Source organism: Rutilus rutilus (genome assembly GCF_951802725.1).
Source record: "Rutilus rutilus genome assembly, chromosome: 17".
NCBI classification, from domain to species: Eukaryota; Metazoa; Chordata; class Actinopteri; order Cypriniformes; family Leuciscidae; genus Rutilus; species Rutilus rutilus.
In genome coordinates, this window is record NC_140230.1 from 14,804,040 (window position 1) to 14,827,838 (window position 23,799).

The following is a 23,799-nucleotide window of genomic DNA, read 5'->3' on the forward strand; positions in this document are numbered from 1 at the left end:
ATGAGTGTTGTCAGGTTAAAAACGCACCTTGAACACAATGTTCCATTTTGTTTTGCTTCGCCAAGAACACGTCTTATGTAAACGCCTCTAAGAAACACGTCCGATCAGGTTCAGTTTAACCTGAAACTAGCCTTATTATACAGAGCTTTCTTAAGACAATTAGTGGACAAGCCATTTAGACAACGCAATAAACAGTCAGTTTAAAAATATGGACACATCCCTAATAGTCACATGGGAAGGAAAGCGTAATGTTCAACATTGGTTAAAATCTTTTTAAAAATGCAATGGGAAAAAATTGGCCAGACATCATGCAAAAACTTTGTATTTCATGTAATTTTTTTAACTTTTTTTAACTTTTTTATTATATATATTTTTTAACTTAGATTTTTAATTTTTAAATCTGATTTAAATCTGATTTTTTATGGTTATAATATTTGCTTCACAAGTAGGATATTTTGAATATTGTGTATATCGACTCCATCTTAGAACAATTGAAAAATTGTTCAGCAAATCAGTTCGCAGCCATTGTCATCTTCACTTCCCCCCTTTTGTATACAGACTTTCTCCTCCTTCGATAGTTAGCTATTTAAATCTGGTCAAATTCGCAAGCTCAGAATTCAAGAAAGCTCTGACAGTGTGAATGAACAAATCCTAATATACCAGAACAGTTACCGGAACAACTTTTCTGAAATCTCTGTGTAAAAGAGGCTTAAGGTTTCTAGCTGCCACACCTAATGGTGTTGACTGGTGTATAATTCGCAGCACACATGCAGTCAAAGGTGTTGGGAGGTGGGGAAGAGCGGTAATCCTGTTACCGGGCCAATTGCAATCTGCTTGAAAGTCTGTCGGAAACAGAGAAACAGAGACAGTATCTTTATGGAAAACAGACCAAAACTCTGGGGTGGATTAATCGTTTCAGAGGTTATAGTTAAGTCAGGTTTGGGCAAAGTGCTCTGTTGAGGGTTGCAGGTATAATAAAAAGGGGACAATGATATGATGCTAAATTTTTTGTCCGATAGACGGACAAAATCGAAATTGCTGATGAGATGTAGAGGAAAATATCTAGTGGAAAATGAGAATGTTACGTTACGTTACGCAATTGCGTGTTAGAAAGTCAGAATTGCGAGATATATATCTCACAATTCTGACTTTCTAACACGCAATTGCGACTTTATATTATGCAATTCTGACATCTTTTCTCAGAATTGTGAGATATAAACTCGCAATTGCAAGTTATAAAGTCCAATTCTAAGGAAATAAAAGCGGACTTTTTTCTCGTTAGAATTGTGAGTTTATATCTCAATTCTGACTTTATAACATGCAAATGCAACTTTATATTATGCAATTCTGACTTTATATCTCCCAACTGCATGTTATAAAGTCAGAATTGCAAGATATAAACATGCAATTCTGAGAAAAAAAGTCAGAATTGTGAGTTTATTTCTCGCAATTGCGAGATATCTCACAATTCTGACTTTATAACTTGCAATTGCGAGATAAAAAGTCAAAATTGTGAGATAAAAGGTCGCAATTACCTTTTTTATTTTTTATTCTTTGGCGGAAACAAGCTTCCATAGAACTCTATTGGTTTCATACTGAAAAAGAAATTCTTTAAAAGAAAACCTTATATTTGAAAAAAAGAAAACGTTGTCTGCAAAGTCATGTGGTGCAACCAACATGCAGAAAAAACAGGAAATGACCCTCATGACTTCACGTCAAGGTCAGCAAGTCTCCAAAATAGTCGGATCTTTTGACTTTTCGATGACAAGGCAATGTCATGTGGTGCGACTCCGATAAGTAATGATATTAATGCATGGTCAAACGTTTTTCAAAACCATATGAAAGTGTTGTACATTTTCTAAACCATATAAAACCAATGTGAATACAAAGAGTATATTCTTAGAACTTGGCTATTTGTTTTTAATTCTTGCACATTTATGGTAATTTTAGCTAAATCAGTTGTCCACAGTCCAAGCATGTGTTTTCATATAGCGATGCAAATCAAAACTAGTAGGATTCCAAAGATCTTACATGTGGGGACAGAGACTTTCAACAAAGACCCCTTTGGTATTATAGACGTGCTGGCAAAAGTAAACTCCACTTGGTGCCAACGCATGAAGGATATTCTTACCTGTCCCTGGGGCTGGAAGTGGCTCAGTAAGCCAGACTGGGGCTTAAAGGCCTGATCTGGGGCTGGGGGGAGTCAACTGGGAACAGTGCGTGTAATTAGCATGTTTAGAGTCGCGGGTGACCCGGGCTCACACGTTGATTGACAGTTCAGCAACAGCCCCCTGGGAGGTTTCAAATCCCATCGCTGGGCTGTAATTGAGTGTCAACAAACAGACAGGCCTCCAACGGAGCAGATCTCTGAACACTGCTGCATATCTCCAAATGGTGTGGATGGGCTTCTCACAGCACTTCTATAAATCAGCTGGCCTGAATGCCTTGAATAAGAGTGTGCTATAGTTATGACAAGTTCTTTGGATTCCTCAGTTTAGATGTTAAAATGAATGTGACACGTTTTGAAATAACGTTCTGACAAAACGTGTCCATTAATAAAGGTAGATTAGAAACATGACAGCATAATGACTTTAAGCTTTAATGGCACCTAGTGTTTAACAGCATTATAATATGAATCATGACTGCTTGAATGTGGTTTAGTCACAGTTTATGAATCTTTGTGATGTTATGAATAATAATAAACAAATTATGGTGCATTCCTGTGATGCACATAGCTGACATGTCAAGGCTTAGCATTATATCAGCCTGATGTCATGCATATCAAATGCATCAGTATTACTGATTGTTTACTTAAATATGTATTTATGATTGCACTTGGGTGTAATGTTGTTTCCTCATGAACTTTGATACTTGTTGCATATGAATATTTCTTTTAAACTGTCTTTTTCATTTTGTTTCTCTCTCAGCTCGATGACTGTGCTTTACAGTTATCTCATAATGGCAGTTATCTGGACCTGGAATCCACCTTGGCCGAGCAGAGAGATGAACTTGAAGGCTTTCAGGAGGATGGAGGGTAAGCAACAGCGAAAAAAGAAATATAACTTTTGGCATTATTTACAAATCTGTATGACTTTCCTCTGTGGAACAAAAAATAGATATTTTCTTCAGTTTTAAAAAAGACATATGTAACCAACATGAATACAAAGAGTACATTTCTAAAATTTGGCATATGTGTTTTAAATTCAAACCTTTTTAAATAGTATTTTGTGTTTTCTTTATCCTAGAAACTTTTATTTTGTCATTGAACCAAATATGTTTGGCCCAAATTTGATCCCATACCCCACATTTAGGCTTGACACTTAGGAATATAATTAAATAGACTTGTCAGTGAACAATGGCTTAAATTTCAGTCTGTGGTGTTTTGATGTAATTTTGGAGCTTAAGGGCTGCATTAAGTTTCTTGCTTTATTTTCCATGGGAAAAATAACAGCATACTGGTATGGAACGACATGAGGGTGAATAAATAATTACAGATTTTTGTATTCCTTTAAATATTTACCCCGTGTTCTGATTTCCGAATTGTCAAAAACAAGCAAACAAGCTACTCACACTTAAAGCATTTGTGTGTTTTCATATATGAGTTTAATATTAGACATCAAATAAATGTTAGCTGTATACTGACAATCACTTTGTTAGTCTGTTTTCTTTTTTGCTGTCTTATACAGTTTAAGTGTATTGTATTAGGAGTAGTCCAGATTTCAATGATATTGTTCATCAGTTTGAGCAATAATTTCTCCTGGTGTCCCTTTATTGACCTTGAGAGAGTTTTTGGATGGAGTTATTCACGACCAATGGATGGAGTTATTCACATCCCCTTCAATTTTTTTAGGTATTTTAAATTTAATAGGTTATTTCACATTTTGTTAAATTGGAGACAACTATAAGCACTATCTAGTCATGTGCATTCCATAAAACATTCCGTCTAAAGCTATCAGAAAGACCTTAAAATCTCACAGCACGTGTTCTTTTGTCTTGAGCACATACCACAGTCGTTCTGTGACAGGCCTTTATTCAGCGAGCCCTCAAAATACCTGACTGGTTGGCAAGGGCACAGATGATGTCAGCCTCCGGTTTTAAGAAAGCTGGCAAGATTCAGAGTTAATTGTCTTGGGTTGAGCAAAGTCCAAGAGTAGATGCTTCTTTTAAAATTAATCATGGTTTAAAGACTATTTATCCCCTAGAATCTTTTTAGCTTGCAGTTTTAAATCCATGGCATTAGTATGGAAGCCTGTTTCCACCACTTTATTATATTAAGCGACTATTTCTCATAATTGCAACTTTTTCTCTCACAATGTGACTTGACTTTATATTTTAAAACTACGACTATTTCTCATAACTATGACTTTATCACTCACAATGTGGATTTATATCTCACAATTTGTGACTTTTTCCACATAATTATGACTATATCTCACAATGCTAGTTTTATATCTCACAATTGGCTTTATTTCTCATAATTGCAACTTTATATCTCACAATTGTTATTTGAATCACTTAATGTAAGTTTTTATATCTCACAATTCACTTGCAACTTTATCTCTTGCATTGGGGCTTTGTGTGTCACAGTTGTGACTGTCTTGTAATTGTGACTATATCTCACAATGCTAGTTTTATTTCTCACAATTGACTTTACTTATCGTAATAGCAATTTTAGCATGTGATTATCTCACAATGTCACTTTATAACTTGCAGTGTGACTATTTCTTTCTTGTAATTTTGACTTTTTAAACTTTATCCCACCATTACCATTTTGTTTTTTAATCCGATGCAAAAACGAGCTTCCATAAATTAATGCTAAGAGTGTGCCTGAACTCTCAAGTCAGATGAATCTGATACTAGTGCAAACCCATGCAAACATACCAAATAAAACAAACAAGCTTTTCTTTTACCTCAATGAGTAGCTTTTGATTCACAGTTTTATTAGATGACTCTGCTATCTTTTCTAGCCGCCGAGTTGACATAGCCTACAGAAACTGCCAAATGCCAGTGATTGAAGGCTAGATTTTGGTATTTGAGGCTGTTGACAAGGCCACAAATATTTCGGGATGTATTTGTGTAAATTTGGAGGCAGGTCTAGCGGCATTTCATTTCCACTGGATTGGGCTCAAATTCAAAATATAGTTAAAGACAGTAAGTGAATGGATGTCTTTTGGAAGAGTGAGAGGCTGAAGGGCCACTTCTTTTGGTCTCTGAGAGATGAATGGTAGTGCCAACTGGCATGCTGTTTCTCTCTTCTGTCTGTGTTCAGGACCCCCCCCCTTCCCCCTTCCCAAGAGGCTATCAAGGGTGTGCATTATTAGACCCATGCAGAGTGTCTGAGTGGGCTGTGGAAAGCAGGAATGGAGGACTACATTACTGTTAATAACAGGGTAATTCAGCACAGTGGGCTTTTATGGCCTGGATGGGCTGGAGTTCACAGCCCCCTCCATTTACTGAAGTTGTGCTTTATTACGGGGTCTAAAAACCTTGGCCGAAGTACGTGATTAAACCAAACCCAATCTCCTCCTCCTTCCCTCTTTTGTGGTTTTTCTATCTTGCTTCATGTGATGTCTCTGACCTACATTTCATCAATTGCTGAAAACACAAAAAGTAGGCTAATTGCCTCGAGGAATCATTTGAGGTTCCTTTGTTGCTTCTTCATTGTTGCTACTGTATCTTCTTACTGTTTACATTAGGCCTGGAATGAATTATCAGGCTTTTCTTAATTCACTAGTATTCATTTTCCCCTTCTTTTGGCTTTCAGTTCTTTTCAAACTGAGATTAACTGTTCTAACAACTGCAACATTTACTCCATTGCTTTGATGCACATTGTTAAATAACGTCAACATATAAAAATGTGATTTTGCATGCGACTTATTCACGTTGCTAATCCATGTCCTTGAAGATTTCTTTCTCAATGTTGAACCTGGAGGCCTGTGATGGGATTCCAAAGGGACAATCAGTAATGGATACAGATTACAAGTTGCATTCCACAGGTGCCTCAGTCATATGAAGTCACTTTGGTCTCTGATTGAGGAATGATCCTCTAACGCCTAATTTTGTAAGGTGGATATCTCTGTTTCATAGTGGCTTAACCATCCTAATCATTACCACACCACCTCATGCAGAAAAAGCTGTCAGAGTCTGAAACAGGCCCCGGATTTAATCCCATTCGCTGTTAGTGCGGACCCTCTTCTGGCAAACCACCAACAAAATTTTCTCACACCAGGGCTCAACTGTTTTGTGGCCTAGTCAGATTTTTACTTGTCTTGCCAAATTTTTTATTGGCCCCACCACAAAAATGATTAATATTCTTTTTTCAATATATTTAAAAATATATTATTTAATAAAAAAAACGATATACTTTTTTTTGTATAATTTATTTTAAATAAATAAATTATTTTTTTTTGTAAAATATTTAAATCAGACGCCTCAAAACTCTGAACTCTTTTACTCCTAAAATAACTGTTGACATCAATGAATAAATATGTCTGAAATCTCGCTTCTTTATATGTGAATACCTCGCCTATTCTCTCTGTCTCCCTCTCTTGCTTTCTCTGCCCACTTATATTTTTCTTGAACTCATTTTTTTTCCTGGCCGATGTGCCGGAGGAGCTTTCGTCGGGCTCGGTTAGCCTCTGGCCCTGGAGAAACGCCTAGTTCCTTTTAATGGGAACGCTTCAAATATTTGTGCGGATTATATGGATAGAGGGGTAGGAGGCTGCTCAGCTGGACCACTGGATTTTTCCCTTATTGCTGAAGTAAATGGCAGGCAGAGGAAGTGAGGTCGAAAGTGTGGAAACACTGAGGTGCCGTGTATGTGTTTCTATGATCCCGGTCTTTTGAGAGCCTTATGAATAGATTGGCAGGTGATCATTTGGGATGCACCATTATCGGTATCGGCCGATATATGTTAATTTTTTATGTTATCTGAGACACTTCAGATACGCACTCTGTTCCCCATGATGGTTTTGAATTGCTTGAAATATGATTGGAATCACTTCAAAAAAAGAAAATACAGTTAAGTGCAACATGCGAATCTGTCATATAAGCTTCATAAAATTAGAATGATAACATCATTATAATTGTGTTCTTGGGTCATGGATTTTAATGGTGAGACTTGTTTTTGTAATCAGGCTCTCAAAAATTATTTAAAAAATTGGATTTAGATTTATCGGCTAATATATCGGTTATCGGCTTTCAGATACAAAGAATTATCGGTTATCGGTATGGTCCAAAATGTTCATATTATTGCATCCCTAGTGATAATCCTTCAACAGCTTTTTACATATTTAGGATGCTTCCAGCTACACATACAGTTTATATGAATAAAATATAAAAACACATTGCAGTGTGTAATTCCACCACCACTAGTGGCACGAAATGGAACTGCAGAAATAATTGTTTCCAAACAGGTTTCCACGGTTTTCTGTGTTGCTTTGAACCTTGTTGCAAATTCATCTCTGGTATATGTCACAATGATTATTTAGCATTTTCTAGTAACATTTTGTTAAAGGGATACTCCACTTTTTTCGGAAATATGCTCATTTTACATCTCCCCCAGAGTTAAACAGTTGAGTTTTACCGTTTTAGAATCCATTCAGCCGAACTCCGGGTCTGACGGTACCACTTTTAGCATAGCTTAGCACAGATCATTGATTCTGATGAGTCCAGTAGCATTTCTTTCAAAATGACCAAAGAGTTTCAATATTTTTCCTATTTAAAACTTGACTCTTCTGTAGTTAAACCGTGTACTAAGATCGACGGAAAATGAAAAGTTGCGATTTTTTTAAGCCTATATGACTAGGAACTACTCTCATTCCGGCGTAATAATCAAGGAACTGTGCGGCTGTACCATGAGTGCAGCAGGCGTAGTGATATGACGCAGCGCCTGAAAATAGGTCTAATAGGTTAGACAAACTTAGTCCCGGTCACGTTGGAAGAAGTTACCGAGCTGGGGACTATTTTCAGGCGCTGCGTCATATCATTACGCCTGCTGCACCCATGGTACAGCCACACAGTTCCTTGATTATTACGCTGGAATGAGAGTAGTTCCTAGCCATATAGGCTTAGAAAATCGCAACTTTTCATTTTCCGTCGATCTTAGTACACGGTTTAACTACAGAAGAATCAAGTTTTAAATAGGAAAAATATTGAAACTCTTTGGTCATTTTGAAAGAAATGCTACTGGACTCATCAGAATCAATGATCTGTGCTAAGCTATGCTAAAAGTGGTACCGTCAGACCCGGAGTTCGGCTGAATGGATTCTAAAACGGTAAAACTCAACTGTTTAACTCTGGGGGAGTTGTAAAATGAGCTTATTTCCGAAAAAAGTGGAGTATCCCTTTAAAACTTGTAATTGACCTGGAAGAATATCAACTAAAAGAAATATTTATCTAAACTAAACTTTATCTAAACTATAAAAGTAATCTGTAATGTTTACTTTTTTTGTAAAGAATATTTACCATTACATTTAACAAAAACAATTATTTAAAAAAAATATTGTATACTTATTATTTTTTTCTAAAATCTTTAGTTTTGTGAACAACTGATTTGTCATTAACTGATTAATTGTAAAGGTCTGATAATGATTCATTCAGAAAATTGATATTGCTACTTCTGTTATGAACTCTCAAGAGTTCTAGGTCATGCCAAGATTTTCATTGACATATGGATCACATGATACTTCCATGGTGCTTTTTGTGTCCTTTTAGAAACTTTAGTCATTAATTGTAATCACATAGAAAAGATCATGGAAAAAGGTCTTCAAATTTTCCCATTTTGATTTCCATTTAAGAAAGAATGACACAAGAGCAAGGAAATTATGTCAAATCCTTAATTTTTTGTGAACTTTGTCCTTTTGTCTTGAGAAATACATAAGTGCTTCCTTCTTGCACTGAGAAGTGCTCGTCCTTAAAGGCACTAGGTGCTCGGAAACCTTAATTTCTAGCTTATTTGCTGAGTCATATCGGTTCCAGGAGGCCCTGTATAGTCTGCTGTTAATTGCACTATAGGCAACTGGTTGTTTTTGAACAGGGTCCAAGTATGCAGGGCAAGGAGGTAAACGCTACCTGTCGACAATGGGTCTTCTCTCTGTAATTTTCTTCCTCTCAAATTTTCTCTCCCTTTGTGTTTTTATGGGACTTCATAGTGTGATATTCCATAAATAGGCTGGTAGTGAACAGTCAAATAAAGTTGGTTAGAGTCCGCATGTTAAAACTCCACAGACCCAGGAGAGACTGCATGGGGCCGGGATCAGGGTTTATAAGACACTTGGGAGTAAATAAAGAGTAGAGCGATGTGCTAGTTCAACTCAGAGGTCTGATACTGCTTTAAACTTCAACTTTCCCTACAGACAAGCATTTGTTATGATGGTCTGTTCAGGAGTTGTGATGATTAACCTGCAGAGGTTAGGTTTGTTCATTCATTTGCCAGAGCAGGGTCCTGAATCTACAGTACTCCTCACTTGCTCTTTCTGCCAGAGACTTTAGTCAGGATAGACACTATACAGTATTTAATTAGTTACAAATGGAAATGAGGTTGTGAGGAATTGAAGCGGAGGTCAGAGTTGGGAGGTGGGTGAATCAGATGATCCAGTAGCCTGATTTCCATTACAGATTTGCACAAAACTTTTGCGATATTTTATAAATGTTGATAATAAACTATTGCGAAAGGATGGCGTTTCCATTAACAGATGTTATGCAACTAAAAATTAAAAAATTTCCTCTCGTGATAAGTCATTCCAAAAATCATGGCAACGCATATTCGAAGGTTTATGTACTGTATATCACAGTCACCGCACTAGCCAGTATTTTTAATCGAAGGAGATGTAGGCGTGTTATCCAAGCATTAATGGCAAGGAAAGCACCTTATACTTGGGAGCAGCCACGAATGAGGTGTTTCTGGGTGTTTCTCCCTCCCATCTGCTTCAAGGTCTTGATAAATTGTGGCATTTCTATGTTGTTTAGAATCCAGTATTCCCATAAGTCTTTTCTTCTGTCCAAACATATCATGCCTTCTTTAAAGAATATTTGACTTTTATGTACGCCAGGTGACCTGTAAATGTGAAAAACTGTTTCCATTGCAGTTTTGCGAAATATTCCTTTTTCAAATTGCTTGAAAAAACACCTCATGCGAGCGTAAAAACTTTTTTGCAATATATGGGAGTTTTTGCGACATTGACATGCTTCCATTGGGCATATTTTCAATTTGCGCAATTTGAAGGGAAACGCAGCTACTGTAGTGATAATCTTTGTAGTTGGACAAACTGTTCCGATAAAATACTTTGTTTGAGGTGTAATAAGGATATATTTCTAACATGATTTTTAAACATGAGTAATTCATTTCAAATTGGTCTAAAACATGCAGTGGGCTTCACTGTAGATTGAAACTTATGGTACCACTTCTAGTCATTCTACTGACTAGAAGTAATTTTGCTTCTACATGTAAAACTGCCTTTGGAAACTGTCTGCTTAATAACTGCTAACACTTTATTTTCCTTTCACTTTGTCAACCAAACTTATTTTCAGGCAGCAACTACACTTTTTAAATTTTTAATTTTTGAGAGTAGAACATATTTTGTTTGTATCTATCCAGTTGTACAGAATTGTTTGTGAAATGTCTGTGTGTGCTGGGATGACTACTCATGATATAATCTTTCCCTTACTCAATGTTGTTGTATCTTTAAAGGGACACTTCACCCATGGGAACATTGATCTTCATTGAAAGTGGGTCATATATGTAGTCGAAATGTAAAATAAATTTTGAATTTGGTGCCTTCTTGACCGAGGAAAGAAAGAAAGTAACTTCAGGACGCATTTGTATGAAAGACAACAACTCCCACAATGCACCACATTGCACAGCTGCGCAAGCCACTCCCACTAATCCAGAACAGCATATGAATCACTCATCCGTCCATAAGGCTAGCTACCTACAACCGGAGCTTGAAATTCATTTCACACAAAATGTCTAACGTTAGTTATTTGGCGAACTCATTAATGAATTACTCCTCATTTGTATTTCTTTCGAAATGGTGAATTATTGCATGGTAACGTTACCGGGATGTTCAGTCAGATGCGGTGCGACCGTGCGAAACTAGGATGGTTTACAACACAAACGTCCGTGTCCTCGTCTGATTCAGAGATTTCGTCTAGGAGAAATTCTTTGCCGCAGACGGACTCTATCTCTGTGTTCGTAGCGGTTCGTAGTTGCATAGTGAGATCACCGGCGCCACCAGTCCGCCCTAACTCGAGCCAGTCTGGGCTTCTCGTCCGCGACAGGCAGGTCTTCCGCCTCGGCTGCTCTTCGCTATAATGTGGCTTGTAAAGGTAGCCACAAACACCCGATTCGAGCAGCAGACTTCCGAAATCCTCTTCTTCTACATCATATTGAGTAACGTTACCCTCCGCTATTGTCATATCTTCACAGCTGGCTCCACAGTGCCTGTTAGCTTAGCTTCCAAACAAGATGGAGGATATTGCTTTCAGTTTCAGAAAGTGAAGTCCCACCTACTGATCTGTAATAGGTCTGTAGCGTGAGCGGGTCCCGCCCCCTGGAATAATGAGGAGCTAGTGTTTGTAGTCTCTACACTTTTCAATGAAATGTGACTTCCTGCTTATTATGACGCAAAATGATGATTTTTACGTCATAATAAGCAGGAAGTAAAACACTTAAATCCTTATTTCTCCCATCTCAGGGAAAAATGAACGAAAAATCCACGTTTATTATAATATATGACTGGGTTTCTAACAATACAAAGCTTAATGCAAATGGGTGAAGTGTCCCTTTAATAGGCACTAAACAGCAGCTTGCCTCTATATGTATATAAAAGATGGAAGCATAATACTGATTGTAACAAAAAGTTAAAGTTTTAAAGGGGTACAATTAAACTGAAATGTGTGCACTGGGACTAACTAAAATTTTAATGGAGCATACTCGTAAAAAAATATAATAGATTGCCAATGCTATTTTAAATGGTGTGTTTTTTAATCGATTAATTCATTAATTATTGTAAATGATAAATTAATTATGTAACAGATTTATATATATTTTAAGTTCTTCCAATTTAACAGAACTTTGTTGCAGATTGCCAATGCCCAAATTAAAATTCTTCGCTTATCGACTGATATTGTCAGTGCAACAGTGTTTTATTTGTGTTCTTATGTAACAGAGCGGCTGTGAAAGGTCTGTTCATGGTTGTGAAATTGTAAAGTCAGGATAATTTGTCTTGGATAAGCAAAATGAGACTGTCTGTGTCTTTGGCTGGTGTTACGTGGCCGATGTTGGAGACACTTTCTCCTTTTGGCCCCAAACAGATCTCAGGTTGCAGGGGCTATTCTGTTTCACAAAGCTGGGCACGTTTGTCTGGGTAACTCAAATCATTGGGCCGTGAGCTGTGGAAAAAGACTGAGTCATCCGGCTGCAGATCTGCGCTCTGGGAAACGGCGTGGACACCAGTGCAGGATGATACACTCTATGTCAGCCGTACTGTATGTGCTAGACCATCCACAGCCATGTAGTCGCTTGGCAGGCACCCACACGCTGAAATTCTCACAGTATTAAGCCAAGACGTAAAGCCAAGACATACAGCTTCACCCTCAGAATCCAGTTCTCCTGCACTTTTCTCCGGATTGCTCCAGAAATGCAAAAACTGGATTCCTCTGGGTATCTCATAGACTTGCTGTTTAATTCGATAATGAGCATGTAGGGTGCTGTAGAGTAAGGTTATGGTTAGTAGCCAGGGTAATGTTACTGGTGAGGAAAGCGCAAGTTCATTATGAAATAGATCCAGTTACTCATTAGCTTCAACAGCAGAAAGATTAAGTTGCATGATGTTGTCTGTCAAGTTCCTTTAGTAAAAGCTTTGCTGACACATACTGTCTTTGGCCCAGGCATGTGTCCATATGTTGTATTTTGAAAAATGGCCATTTTGAAATGCCGTGAATTTTTTTCAGACAACCTATTAGACAAATTGGTTACATTTTTAACACTTTTATCACTGTATACAGTATTATCATTGTATTACATTACAAAATATGTTAAAGATAAACTTTATTGTTCTTGATGACAAATGTTAGTGACTTAATTTTTTTATATATATATCCGGATTTATAAATTTGGCCATCACATTAAAAATAACACGCACAGATTTATCTTAGAGTGTGCGTACACTAAAATCCTCGCCAGCGTTCATATTTATTAAAACGGTCTTTGATGGGGAAAAGTGCTTAGCGTCAAATCAGGGTCCGAGCAGACGTACGCACTTTTCCTTGTGGCAGAAAGTCGGAGTACTGCAGGTATTTGGAAATCGAAGCACTTCTTGCCACTCACCATTTTCAAGTAAAAGGATTTGGACGTTGACTGGTGCTCTTTTATGTGTTAATGACATTAATTAGGCGACGTTTACAAAGCGGAGATTGGATGCCATTCAGCTGAGCACAGTTTCAAGATCATTCAAGATCTTTTTTTGTGCCTACGTAAGTTCTCTAAATCACATGTACTGTACGCACATTTGAAAAATGATCGTAAGATCAAATGTGAACCAGAAAGTATTTTGAAAGTGTCCACAATGATACAAGCATGCATGTTAATGTTAGAGATACACACTATTACCGAATACATGTCTCCTCTGGCCTAAACAATGCTCTTCAAGTCTGTGTGCTATATCGCTACAGTGTTTTTAAACGTGTAGCAGGGCATTTTGAAGACTGCTGGTAGGTAGTCACTAATGGAGATGCCCCCATCTGTGGCATGCTGCCAGCTAGACCATCAAACTTTCATTGTGTAACTCACACAATGCTACATTTGTTTACAGGTCTCACTCTTTGCGTCCTGCTTTCGGGAAGCACTGTCATACGCTGTAGGTTTGAGGAAGTGAATCTTCCAGAGAAATCATATCTTTTCTCCCATCTCCATGAGTTTCTGTTTTGGCTGCATTTCTTTATTGTGTTGCATCTTGTCCACTCCATGTTTATCTCATGTCTGGTAAATGGAGGCTTCAACCCACACGGATGTTACTACAGAGTCGCTGTCATTACGGATTGCGGTTGGTCGACTTGTTCTAAAGCTGAACGTTAAGCGTCCATCCATCTTCATCTATCCTCCAACTCAAATGCAGCTGCATCTCATTCCATTGTGTGTTTACTTCCAGTTATTCATGAGACAGACAGTTCCTCTGTTCATCTGGCCTGATAATCTATGGAAAATAGGGGGTTGGGTCTGTGCCCGTACTTGTCTGTCACTCTTTATATGGATGACGTGACCTACATGTCATTCCCGCAGCCACCTCTGCTCTAGGGGTCAGGGAAGTCCGGACGCCATCTGACCCTTTCTTCACAACAGGGCTCTCTTCGCCCCCTTAGTCTGTCCAGTTTCTCCTTCCCCTGAGTCTCCTGGCAGTTAGTAGGTCACAGGAAGTCGGCTGGGTCTTTACTGTCTTTTGGAGCTCAAGGCCACACATGGCTCCGCTCCCTGAAGACTTTAGTATCTTAAATCACTTAACCTAAATATAAGAGCAGATGCAACACGCAGCATCAGTCTACTGATGTAAACAGAGGTGCTGTGAAACATTCACCTTCACAAGTGTATATAAATACGGCTGGTTGCATTGTGCTCTATCAAAATGCTCTCCTATCCTGTATATGGAGTTCCAAATGAGAGCTTGTTTATCTAATCATCAATCATAACATGAGGCTGTTTAGCCTACTCCTGTGACAACTCATCTAGCATCACTCTCTCACTTCAACTCAAACTTTAGGGTGTGTTCACACTTGGCAGGTTTTGTTAGATTAAAACGAACTCTGGTGTTCATTTGAAAAAGTGCGAGGGCTGCCGTCCGAACCCTGGTGCACACCAAACAAGCTGAAAATATGGGTCTCAGTCCGCTTTCAAATGAACTCTGGTGCGGTTCGGCTTGAATGCAACATGGATCAAAGACATCTAAACGAAACAAAAACGCGACGTAATGTCACAAGATGAATGCTCAAGCACACCTGGTTCTTCTCGTCATAGTCGTGATGTTGATCATAACAGTTCAGTACAGGTGTCAGAACTGCGTCTTCTTGCAGCAGTGTGTGCAATGGTGGAGCTCTTTGTGAGTTCTCAACTGGTTAAAAATACCATCATATGTACGCACATGTGACCAGTCCTACTCGACCCGCTCTGAGTGGGATTCGAACCTGGGTCTTCGGCCCGCCTCCCATGCTGGAGACCCCAGTTCGAATCCCGCTTGGAGCTGGTCGAGGAGGACTGATTACATTTGGTGCCTTGACCCGGATGGGAGTGAGGTTTGCGGGGGTGAGTGAAATGGACGTAGGCCAGTAAGAGCTGTGTGTGTAAACCTCACTTCCCTGATCTCAAGAGGCGCTCTAGCGACTGACGTTAGATGCTGTGGTCTTTAGCGTTCTTTTTAGCGTGCCCGCCTCCCACGGTGGAGACCCCAGTTCGAAACCGAAAAATTACTTTGTTAAAAATGTAACCAGTAATTTAAATATCACAACATAAGTATTGTAGCCTGACTACTTTACCTAAGACAAATTATGCAATTAATTTGTAATTTAATCACATTTTTTATGATTCATTAAATGATTCAGTAATATCTTTTAAATGAATTCACAGGATGTTTTTATGCATTGAGAAATAAGTGAATCGCAGAAAAGACATTAAAAGTGTTTTTTTTATACCATATTCCTGTTAACTTTGCTTATTTATTCAGGTTTCTGCTTTATGATAATTTGGTTTTGTGTTTGTTCCTTAGGAGAGGAAAGAAGCACAGTATCGTCCTGAGAACACAGCTGTCTGTCAGAGTCCACGCCTGCATAGGTGAGTAACTAGATACTGTTTTCATTTAAATGAACTATGAATGGCGAGAAAAACATTTAATACTCCATCTTCACCCATTTAAATTTCTTGCTCATTCAGCAGATTCTAGCTGCATCAGATTGTTTAGGAATAATTTTCTCATTTGTTGCTTGTTGAATGACGGATGTGTAAATTACACTTACTGAGGCCCTTGCTTGATTTTTACTGTGTGGTAAAGATTTCCTGTTGTTAATATGCCCTCACGCCGCAACATTTATGATTTAGTTTTAACTTGTTCCATGCTTGATTTCTCAATCAATATAAAACAGCTAATGCAGCAACTTTATATGAATGCCAGGGTAATGCTACACACACACACACACACACACACACACACACACACACACACACACACACACACACACACACACTCACATATGAAAAAAACATATTCTAGTTTAAAACATTTTAAATTTAATTCCATTTTGGCTGAAGAGGGAACGTTTATACGACACTGATAATAAAGGAAAAGTTTTTCCTTTGTGTTTTTTTGTGTACAGACGACAACGTGATCAAAACGTTGTCAAATGTTGTCAAAATGTCACAGATCCCATGGACATTAAAACGACTAAAACGCTGTATGCTGCCAGGCCAGTAGTTGGCGAAACACTACGCGCATATAGAGCCCTATTTTAACGATCTGAAACGCAAGTGTCAAACCGCAAAGCGCAAGTAACTTTGTGGGCGGGTCTCGGCGCTGTTGCTATTTTCCGGGCGGGATAAATGACTCTTGCGCCCGACGCAAATCTAAAAGGGGTTGGTCTGAAGTAGCTTCATTATTCATAGGTGTGGTTTGGGCGTAACGTGAAATAAACCAATCAGAGCGACATCTCACATTCCCTTTAAGAGCAGGCGCGCTTTTTCTAAGCGGATTCCTATTATAACGGCGGATTTGCCAGGCGCGCGCCAGGAGCGGTTCACAGCCGAGGAGACCGACGTCCTCGTCACGGCCGTAAAACACAGAGAAGTGAGTGACATTGGGGATGGAGAAACAAACACACCCAAATTAGCTTCGGTTAAACAGGCGTATGATAATTTGGGCGTATGATTAAATGTGTAAGCTAGATTTATGCCTATTTTATTTTCACATCTTCATGGACACAACAATGATTTCCCTCGTGTATTAATATGAATAAATGAATGGAATCTTTATTTCGAACAATTAAAAAATAAATTAAACCAAAGACAGCAACACATTAAATATCCATCAATAAAAATAAAACAAAATCAAGAAAAACAAAACCTTTTTTTTTCTTCTTTTTTTTTTTGCATAATAATCACACTGTTCGAAAAGGGATACGTAGAAGCCCTAGGCTTACCTACAAGACCTAATATTTTTCCTAGTAATAATGTATGATTTGCAAAAATGAAAACGGCTGCTTCTGTGTAGATGAGAGCATCAAATTGTAATGCGCGTTGTGCACACGCTACATTGATTATGGCCAAGCATGCGCCCTTAAAATAGCATGAATAACATGCGCAACGCGCCACTGACTTTAGACTAGGTTTTTCCTGGTCACTGGCGGAATTGTTTTCTAAACCTGCAAAATAGCATGAGGGAACGTTTGCGCCTGAACACGCCTCCTCTTTGCGCTGAACCGCCCCCGGGAGCGCAAGTGTATTTGCTAGTTAACCGACGTGCTTCTGTGGAGGGAAAAGTCCGCTTTGCGCGGGTGCAAAATAGGAATGATACATGCGTCAGTGTACAAAGTCAATTGCGCTGGGTGCAAGATAGGGCCCATAGACATGAACATGTTATATGCATGCGCATGATGTCACCGTGTTTTACAAATTAGCGTTTTTGTTGTTTACATGGAGAAGATAACGGTATTGTTTTCAGAAACTTTACTTTAAAATCAGTTTTCAAAAGCTTGCATTTTCAGGCCCCCAACAAAAAAAATGTCAACTTTATATGCGTTTTGGCCGTTCATTTAAACGACAACACACTGTTGTCGTTTAAATGAACGGCCAAAACGCATAAAAAGTTGTACATTTTTCGTTGAAAACGGTGTCATGTTAACGCCCCCTTAATTTATAGTTTGTGTGTTCAGTTTCAAAACACTCAAAAATTTATCATGTAACATCTATCACATTAATTATCTTACGTAGTTACTGTATATTTCTTCACAATCTCATGGTTTATCTCATGTCCCTAAACCCTGTTGACAGAATCAGGCTTCATTACCTCCATAAGCCTTATCCCAGATTAACATCTGTGTCATTGTGTGGAAGCAGGACGGCTACGGCTGTCTATGCATCACGAAGGATTAAGTGTCACAGACAGCACCCTCAAAAACCATTAAGGATAAAAACTGTGTAGTTTCTCTGGAATTGTAGTATGCATGTAACTTACTTCAGGGGTTTATGTTACCTTGGTGATTTGTAGTCTCAGTAGACCGTCTGATGCATGTTGGACATAAAATTTGGTTTTACCAGTGCACTTGGAAGTTACCAGGCTGCTACAATTGCTGGGTCCATCCATCCATGTATTTTTTTTTTTTTTTGTAAATAGTAACATCCCAATAAAAATGTGATGTCTCAGTATCCAATAGTATGCCATCGTTTTACAGCAATTGTCTGTAAAACGTACATACAGAAAACTTTAGCTGTGACTTCTCCAGTGGCTACAACTTTCCTTTCTATTTTTATTTGGCAGCAGTTTTACAGTGTCTGCGAATGTATTGACAGTAGTAAGTCTTGGTCTTGATACTTGCTCTGCAACAGCAGCAGTTTTTAGTTTTGAATAGGCAGTTCTGGAATAATCTGCAGTGTGGTGCAAGGATGCTGTCAAAACCCCACCCCCTGGTTTCATCGATATTTTCCTATGGAGTTTTATTATGGGCTTTTTGAGTATTGAGTAAAATAAAGCTTGTGGTGACATTATGTTCTGCAATGTAAATGACACCCACCCATACCGAAAATGTGATATTTGAAGCTTATGTTTTAAAAAAAAGAAACTAGATAAGACAGTTACAATGTAGAACAAAACGTCAAAGTATCGCTAAGTTATGTTTACCACAAGCTTTATTTCATAAACTGAAAAAAAAAAAAAAAACATTATAAAATCCCATTGGAAAATCTTGAAGGAACCATCGGCAAATCAGTCTTCTGGGTTCTGACTTAATCTCTGCTCCGCTCTGTGTGGACCAGACTTCATGCCGACAGTCAAATGTCTCAGTGATTCACTGCCGTTGTCTACAGGAACTGGTAGTCAGTGTTTAAGACAAGTGTGTGTCTGTAGCGAGCAATATAAAGTTAGTGGCGTGCTGCACTGCAGCCAAGCACACGTGGCTCGTGCAGTTTTCCCTCTCCAGACTGCAGAGGAAAATTTAACCGTCAGCCTGCAAAAGCCATTAAGCTCAGAACTGTCAGATTTTAATTTGTACGTTTCGCAAAAAGTGTTATTTAAGGGTACCAGGGACAAAAACTGCCCTAAGAAAGAAGTGCAGTTATCTCTCGCAGTCAACTCAAGCGTTGATACTATTTACTGATGCTGCATGCCTGACGCATTGCAGAAGCATTTGGAAACTCCAACGCTGTTCTGCTAGGGGTATTTGGGTCCAAAAATAAAGTTGCTGAAACTCCTGGCAAGGTCTGAGAATCTGTTGAGAGAGATTTTTACGAACCAGACCTGCTCAGACACCTGCCCTTGAGTAGTTTTCCCCTTTCGCTGGAAGCCTTTCTCGCAATTTGCGAACCGTGAAAGAGGGCAGCAGCTTAGCACAAGTGCCTCTTGTAGCAAACCCTTCCGAGAAGCTTCTTCACCTATCAACAGCTCTGAACGGTGGCTTCAAAAACACGCCATTGATTTATGTCTTGATAACATACTTTGTCTTTGTGGAGTCAATGTTCCGTATCTACGATTTAAACCCGTATGGAAAGAGCAGCTTGATAAGAGAACCACTATGCTCTGCAGATGTTGCCTTGCCTCTCTACAGCTTGTTGAATGTTTTCCTGCCATTCTATCCTCTGTCCCGGGACCTGTCCTAGACCACGCTGCATTCCTCGTAGCGATGATGGGATCGCTTTTCTGACCAGCTGTGTGCTTGTGTGATTGAAGGCCTATTTGGGTCAAAGGTGGGACCTGTGTGTGGGAGGTAAGAGTCGGGCGAGACTCTCTCTCGCTCTCTAAGCGGATGACCCAAGATGACAGCTGCTTGTCTTTAGGCTTAAAAAGCGTCTCTCGGTTTATGTGTTGATGAAAGAGAGGGAAAAACCATCCATGATTTAGGCAGCTTTTAGGGATGACTTTGAGCAGCACTGCTCAAGTTTTATCATTAATTTATTTTATTTTTTTATGTCCGTGTTAGTATTTTTCACGTGATATTTTGAATTAAGTTTTTTATTTATATTGTCATTTTCATTTTATTTTTATGCACTTTTTTCATTTCATTTATTATTATTTTTAGATATCTATATTTAACTGCAGATACACTCTTGGAGTTAAAATCGACTGCAGTTTGTGGTCTATCATGCATAATTTGAGCAGAGGCAATAATAATGACCAAAGTCTGTGAACTATCATAATTCATGTCAAATAATTTGTATGTTGATCCAATTATCCTGATCCCAATTTTCCACCAATATTTTGGAAACTGGGCCTTTCAACCACCTGCACAGAATTTTTAGCTCAGAAAAGCTCATCTAAACCAGTTATTTTCCTAGATGGCTAGTGTTGCCGCCCAACATTTATTTGTTAAAGTAATTTCATGTATAGAGAGATGCATTTACCATAAACATTAGCCATCTGCAGCATCTTCAATGACATCTGGCTGTGCTTTTGATCATACATTCAGGGCCCTTTATCTCTAGTTTGATGAAAGGAATGAATTCAAAACCACTGTGCTGCTGCTATTCATAGCAGGACTGAACACACTGCCCCGCTATAAATCAACTCACCAGAGTGAGCTGTCAACAGACCTGATGACACAACGCCATGAGAACTATTTTCCTGCACTTGTCTGGGATCATTAGTGAAAGCTGTTGCACTTGTGCATTTAAGCCTGATTTATATTTTCCATGTCCATGCTGACCACTTCGTTAAATGATATGAGTGGTTGGCTACTGCTGTGCCCAGTATGGTTTCTATGACCTCCATGTTTTTACTGTCCATCACTATAAATTATGGGAAGTTACATGTGTCAACTGTGTAAGCATGAGTCTAATGGCTTCTAGAACATGGGTTTTCAAACTTTTTGGTGCCTAGGACTCCCAAATCTTAAAATGTTATATATATAAAATTAGTATATATACCATATATACTAATTTGTATATATATATATATACACGTCATTCACAATAGAGGTGGATGGAGTTATGAGGTTTGACTGACAGTTTGAGGATCAGTGGAGTTACGCGGTTTAGTCACAAGCTCTTTTTAATACTTTTCATTGTTTAAATATTCGCAAAACCCACAGACAGACGTAAAATGTGACCAATAGTAATGATTTATGGGGAAATATGGAGATTTCTACTCGACAGCGACGATATACAGGTAAACCTATGAGCCTAATTTACATAGATAAGAGGTGTGTTTGTACTTTAACAAGTGACAATTACTTATTTTAAATGCAACACAATGTTATTTAGCACATTTAGCATCTAAACTAGACTGTTGGTGGTTATTGCTGAAATACTGCACCGAAAAGTTGCTTAGTGTTTTGTGAGCAGTTTCTTTTTCTCTCTTTGCAACCGATGAAAACGGTTTGTCTACCTTTTTTTCAAATTGCAACCATATGATCATCCAAATTTAGACAGGACTTCCTGAATGCGGTGGCTTTAAGGTCCAAGAGTTAAACATCAGAGGAAGCTGCTTATAAATAATCTGTTTATTCATAAACATGAATGATGAGTCTTTTAGGTCCTTATACGTAATGCCTGTCATTTAGCGCGTTTGCGGAGAACCTCAGCGGTCAGTGGCAGTGAGATTTAGCGGTGTGGTAATGTACACAACATAGCTCATGGTTGCTGCAGTAGTCGTGAAAAGCACCAATCACCATCAGATGGCTAATTTTCAGAGCCCAGAAACCCCCGCGCTGCCTGCGAGTAAACCGTGGCTTTCCGAGAGGGCATAATCCAGATGCCTTAATCATAGTTATTTACTATCACAAACATTTGGCTGTGGAGGAGATACTTGTTGGGCTGATGGAAAGCCTGAGATCTGGTGCTCTTGTTTTTTTTTTTTTTGCCGGATGAGCTAATGGTTTTTTAAGGTTCGCAGGGTCGGTGTAGATCTTGACGCTGATTTGCTATAATCAATGTGTCTTGCTGTATAATGTGAAAACAAGGCCAGACTCCTGATTAAACTTAACGATGCCAATGTGTGGTCCCAGTAAAACTGGTCTCCGTTTATTACCATTAGCCTTCATACAAATAAGGGCATAATGAATTTTCAAACATGTGAAATAAATCTGAAGTAATGGTCTCGCACAGGGTTCTGGGGGCATTTGTAACTAGCAGAACCCTAAACAGCCCTGATTGTGAGGTGACTTGAGTGGCAAAGTTTCACTAGCGAACTCGCCCCAATCCCCACCCAAGAGTAATATTTAATGGCGCATTGCGGTTGTGCCCAAATTATAGACATAAAAGTTAATGAAGGTTGGAGTTGTTTACTTCCAGCTTCCAGAGTAAATCACTAAATTAGGTCTGGGTTTTGAATAAGGTATATGGTAGGGTTAATTAGTTCTTCATTAGCCATAGAATGCGTATGATACAGTACGTGTGCTCACTGTTTATCCGATATGGATACCCAACGTCAATATCTAGAGACGTGGATGTAAATATTATTCCGTTTCACAATTAATAAAACATACAGTTAGCAAATGAGGCAAAAACCAAAAAATAATTTACACAAGTCATGTACAGTACAATTTTTTTTTCATAGCTTTTACAGTGGCGAATGGTTACTTATTTAACCAGATATGCTGAGTGCTCAAGACACCTTCAAAGACACAGATCTAAAACAGAGATGACAAATTAGAAACACCATGGCAGGTGTCGATTTAAATGTATGACGGAAGTATTTTTTTTTTTTAATTAAGAATTTAAGAATTTAAAGTATAATTTAATAAATGTAAGTATTATAAATAAAATATAATAATATATAATACTTATAATATCATAAATATATTATGCTTACAGTGTAATATAGTAAGTATATTAAACTCATATTATATAATATCATATAAAATATAAAAATAAGTGGTCTATTATAAATAAAAGTGTTCTTTATAAAAAGTTCAAATAATGCAAATTGATACTATACTATCGACTAACAACCTTGGATAGTTACAGTGTACAGTAGGTCTATCTAGTATTTAAAATTAAATACTATGACATTTTTTTTTGTTTTCATTTGATTTAGGGTACGTTTACACGACAATGATGTACTAAAAACGGAAAAGTTTTTCCGTTGCGTTTTTCGTGTACAGACGACAACGTTGTTAAAACGATTCCCATTCACACGGATCCGCAAAAAAACGATTTAAACCGTTGTATTATTCATGCCAGGCTAGTAGTTGGTGATCACATAAAGAAACACTATACGTACATATACGTATAATTGCATAACATATCATTTTCAAAAACGTGCACTTTGAAACCCATTTTTTTTGCGTTTGCGTTTTTTGCGTGGTAACACCGGGTAAATGAACAGCCAAAACACATACAAAGTTTTCCATTTTTAGTTGTAAACGTTGTGTAAATGACCCCTCAGTCTAGTTAGTTTTTATCAAATATTTTCAGTGATTTTCGGTGATCTGGCAGCAACAGCAAATTTTTTTCGCTAGGGCAATTCGCCGACAGCTTTCCTTGCGCATGAAATCCCCCATATGCCAGTAAACCAATGAGAATGCGAAACAACAATAACAAAGCATTACAACAGAGCATAAGTGCCAAAGCCATTGTGGATCCACTTACCTGAAACAGTCAGATTAACTGAC

At 38.2% G+C, this 23,799-nt stretch overlaps 1 protein-coding gene across 5 annotated transcripts in view; it reads left to right on the forward strand.

Annotated features, from left to right (window-relative positions):
- fhod3b (formin homology 2 domain containing 3b) overlaps positions 1 to 23,799 on the forward strand; it is a 174,914-nt gene that overhangs the window by 11,152 nt on the left and 139,963 nt on the right. For all 5 annotated transcript variants that reach the window (XM_084435705.1, XM_084435706.1, XM_084435707.1 and 2 more), the window contains exons 2-3: positions 2,928 to 3,034; positions 15,756 to 15,820. In XM_084435705.1, the coding sequence (XP_084291831.1) occupies positions 2,928 to 3,034; positions 15,756 to 15,820 (172 nt within the window). The remainder of the gene's footprint in view (positions 1 to 2,927; positions 3,035 to 15,755; positions 15,821 to 23,799) is intronic.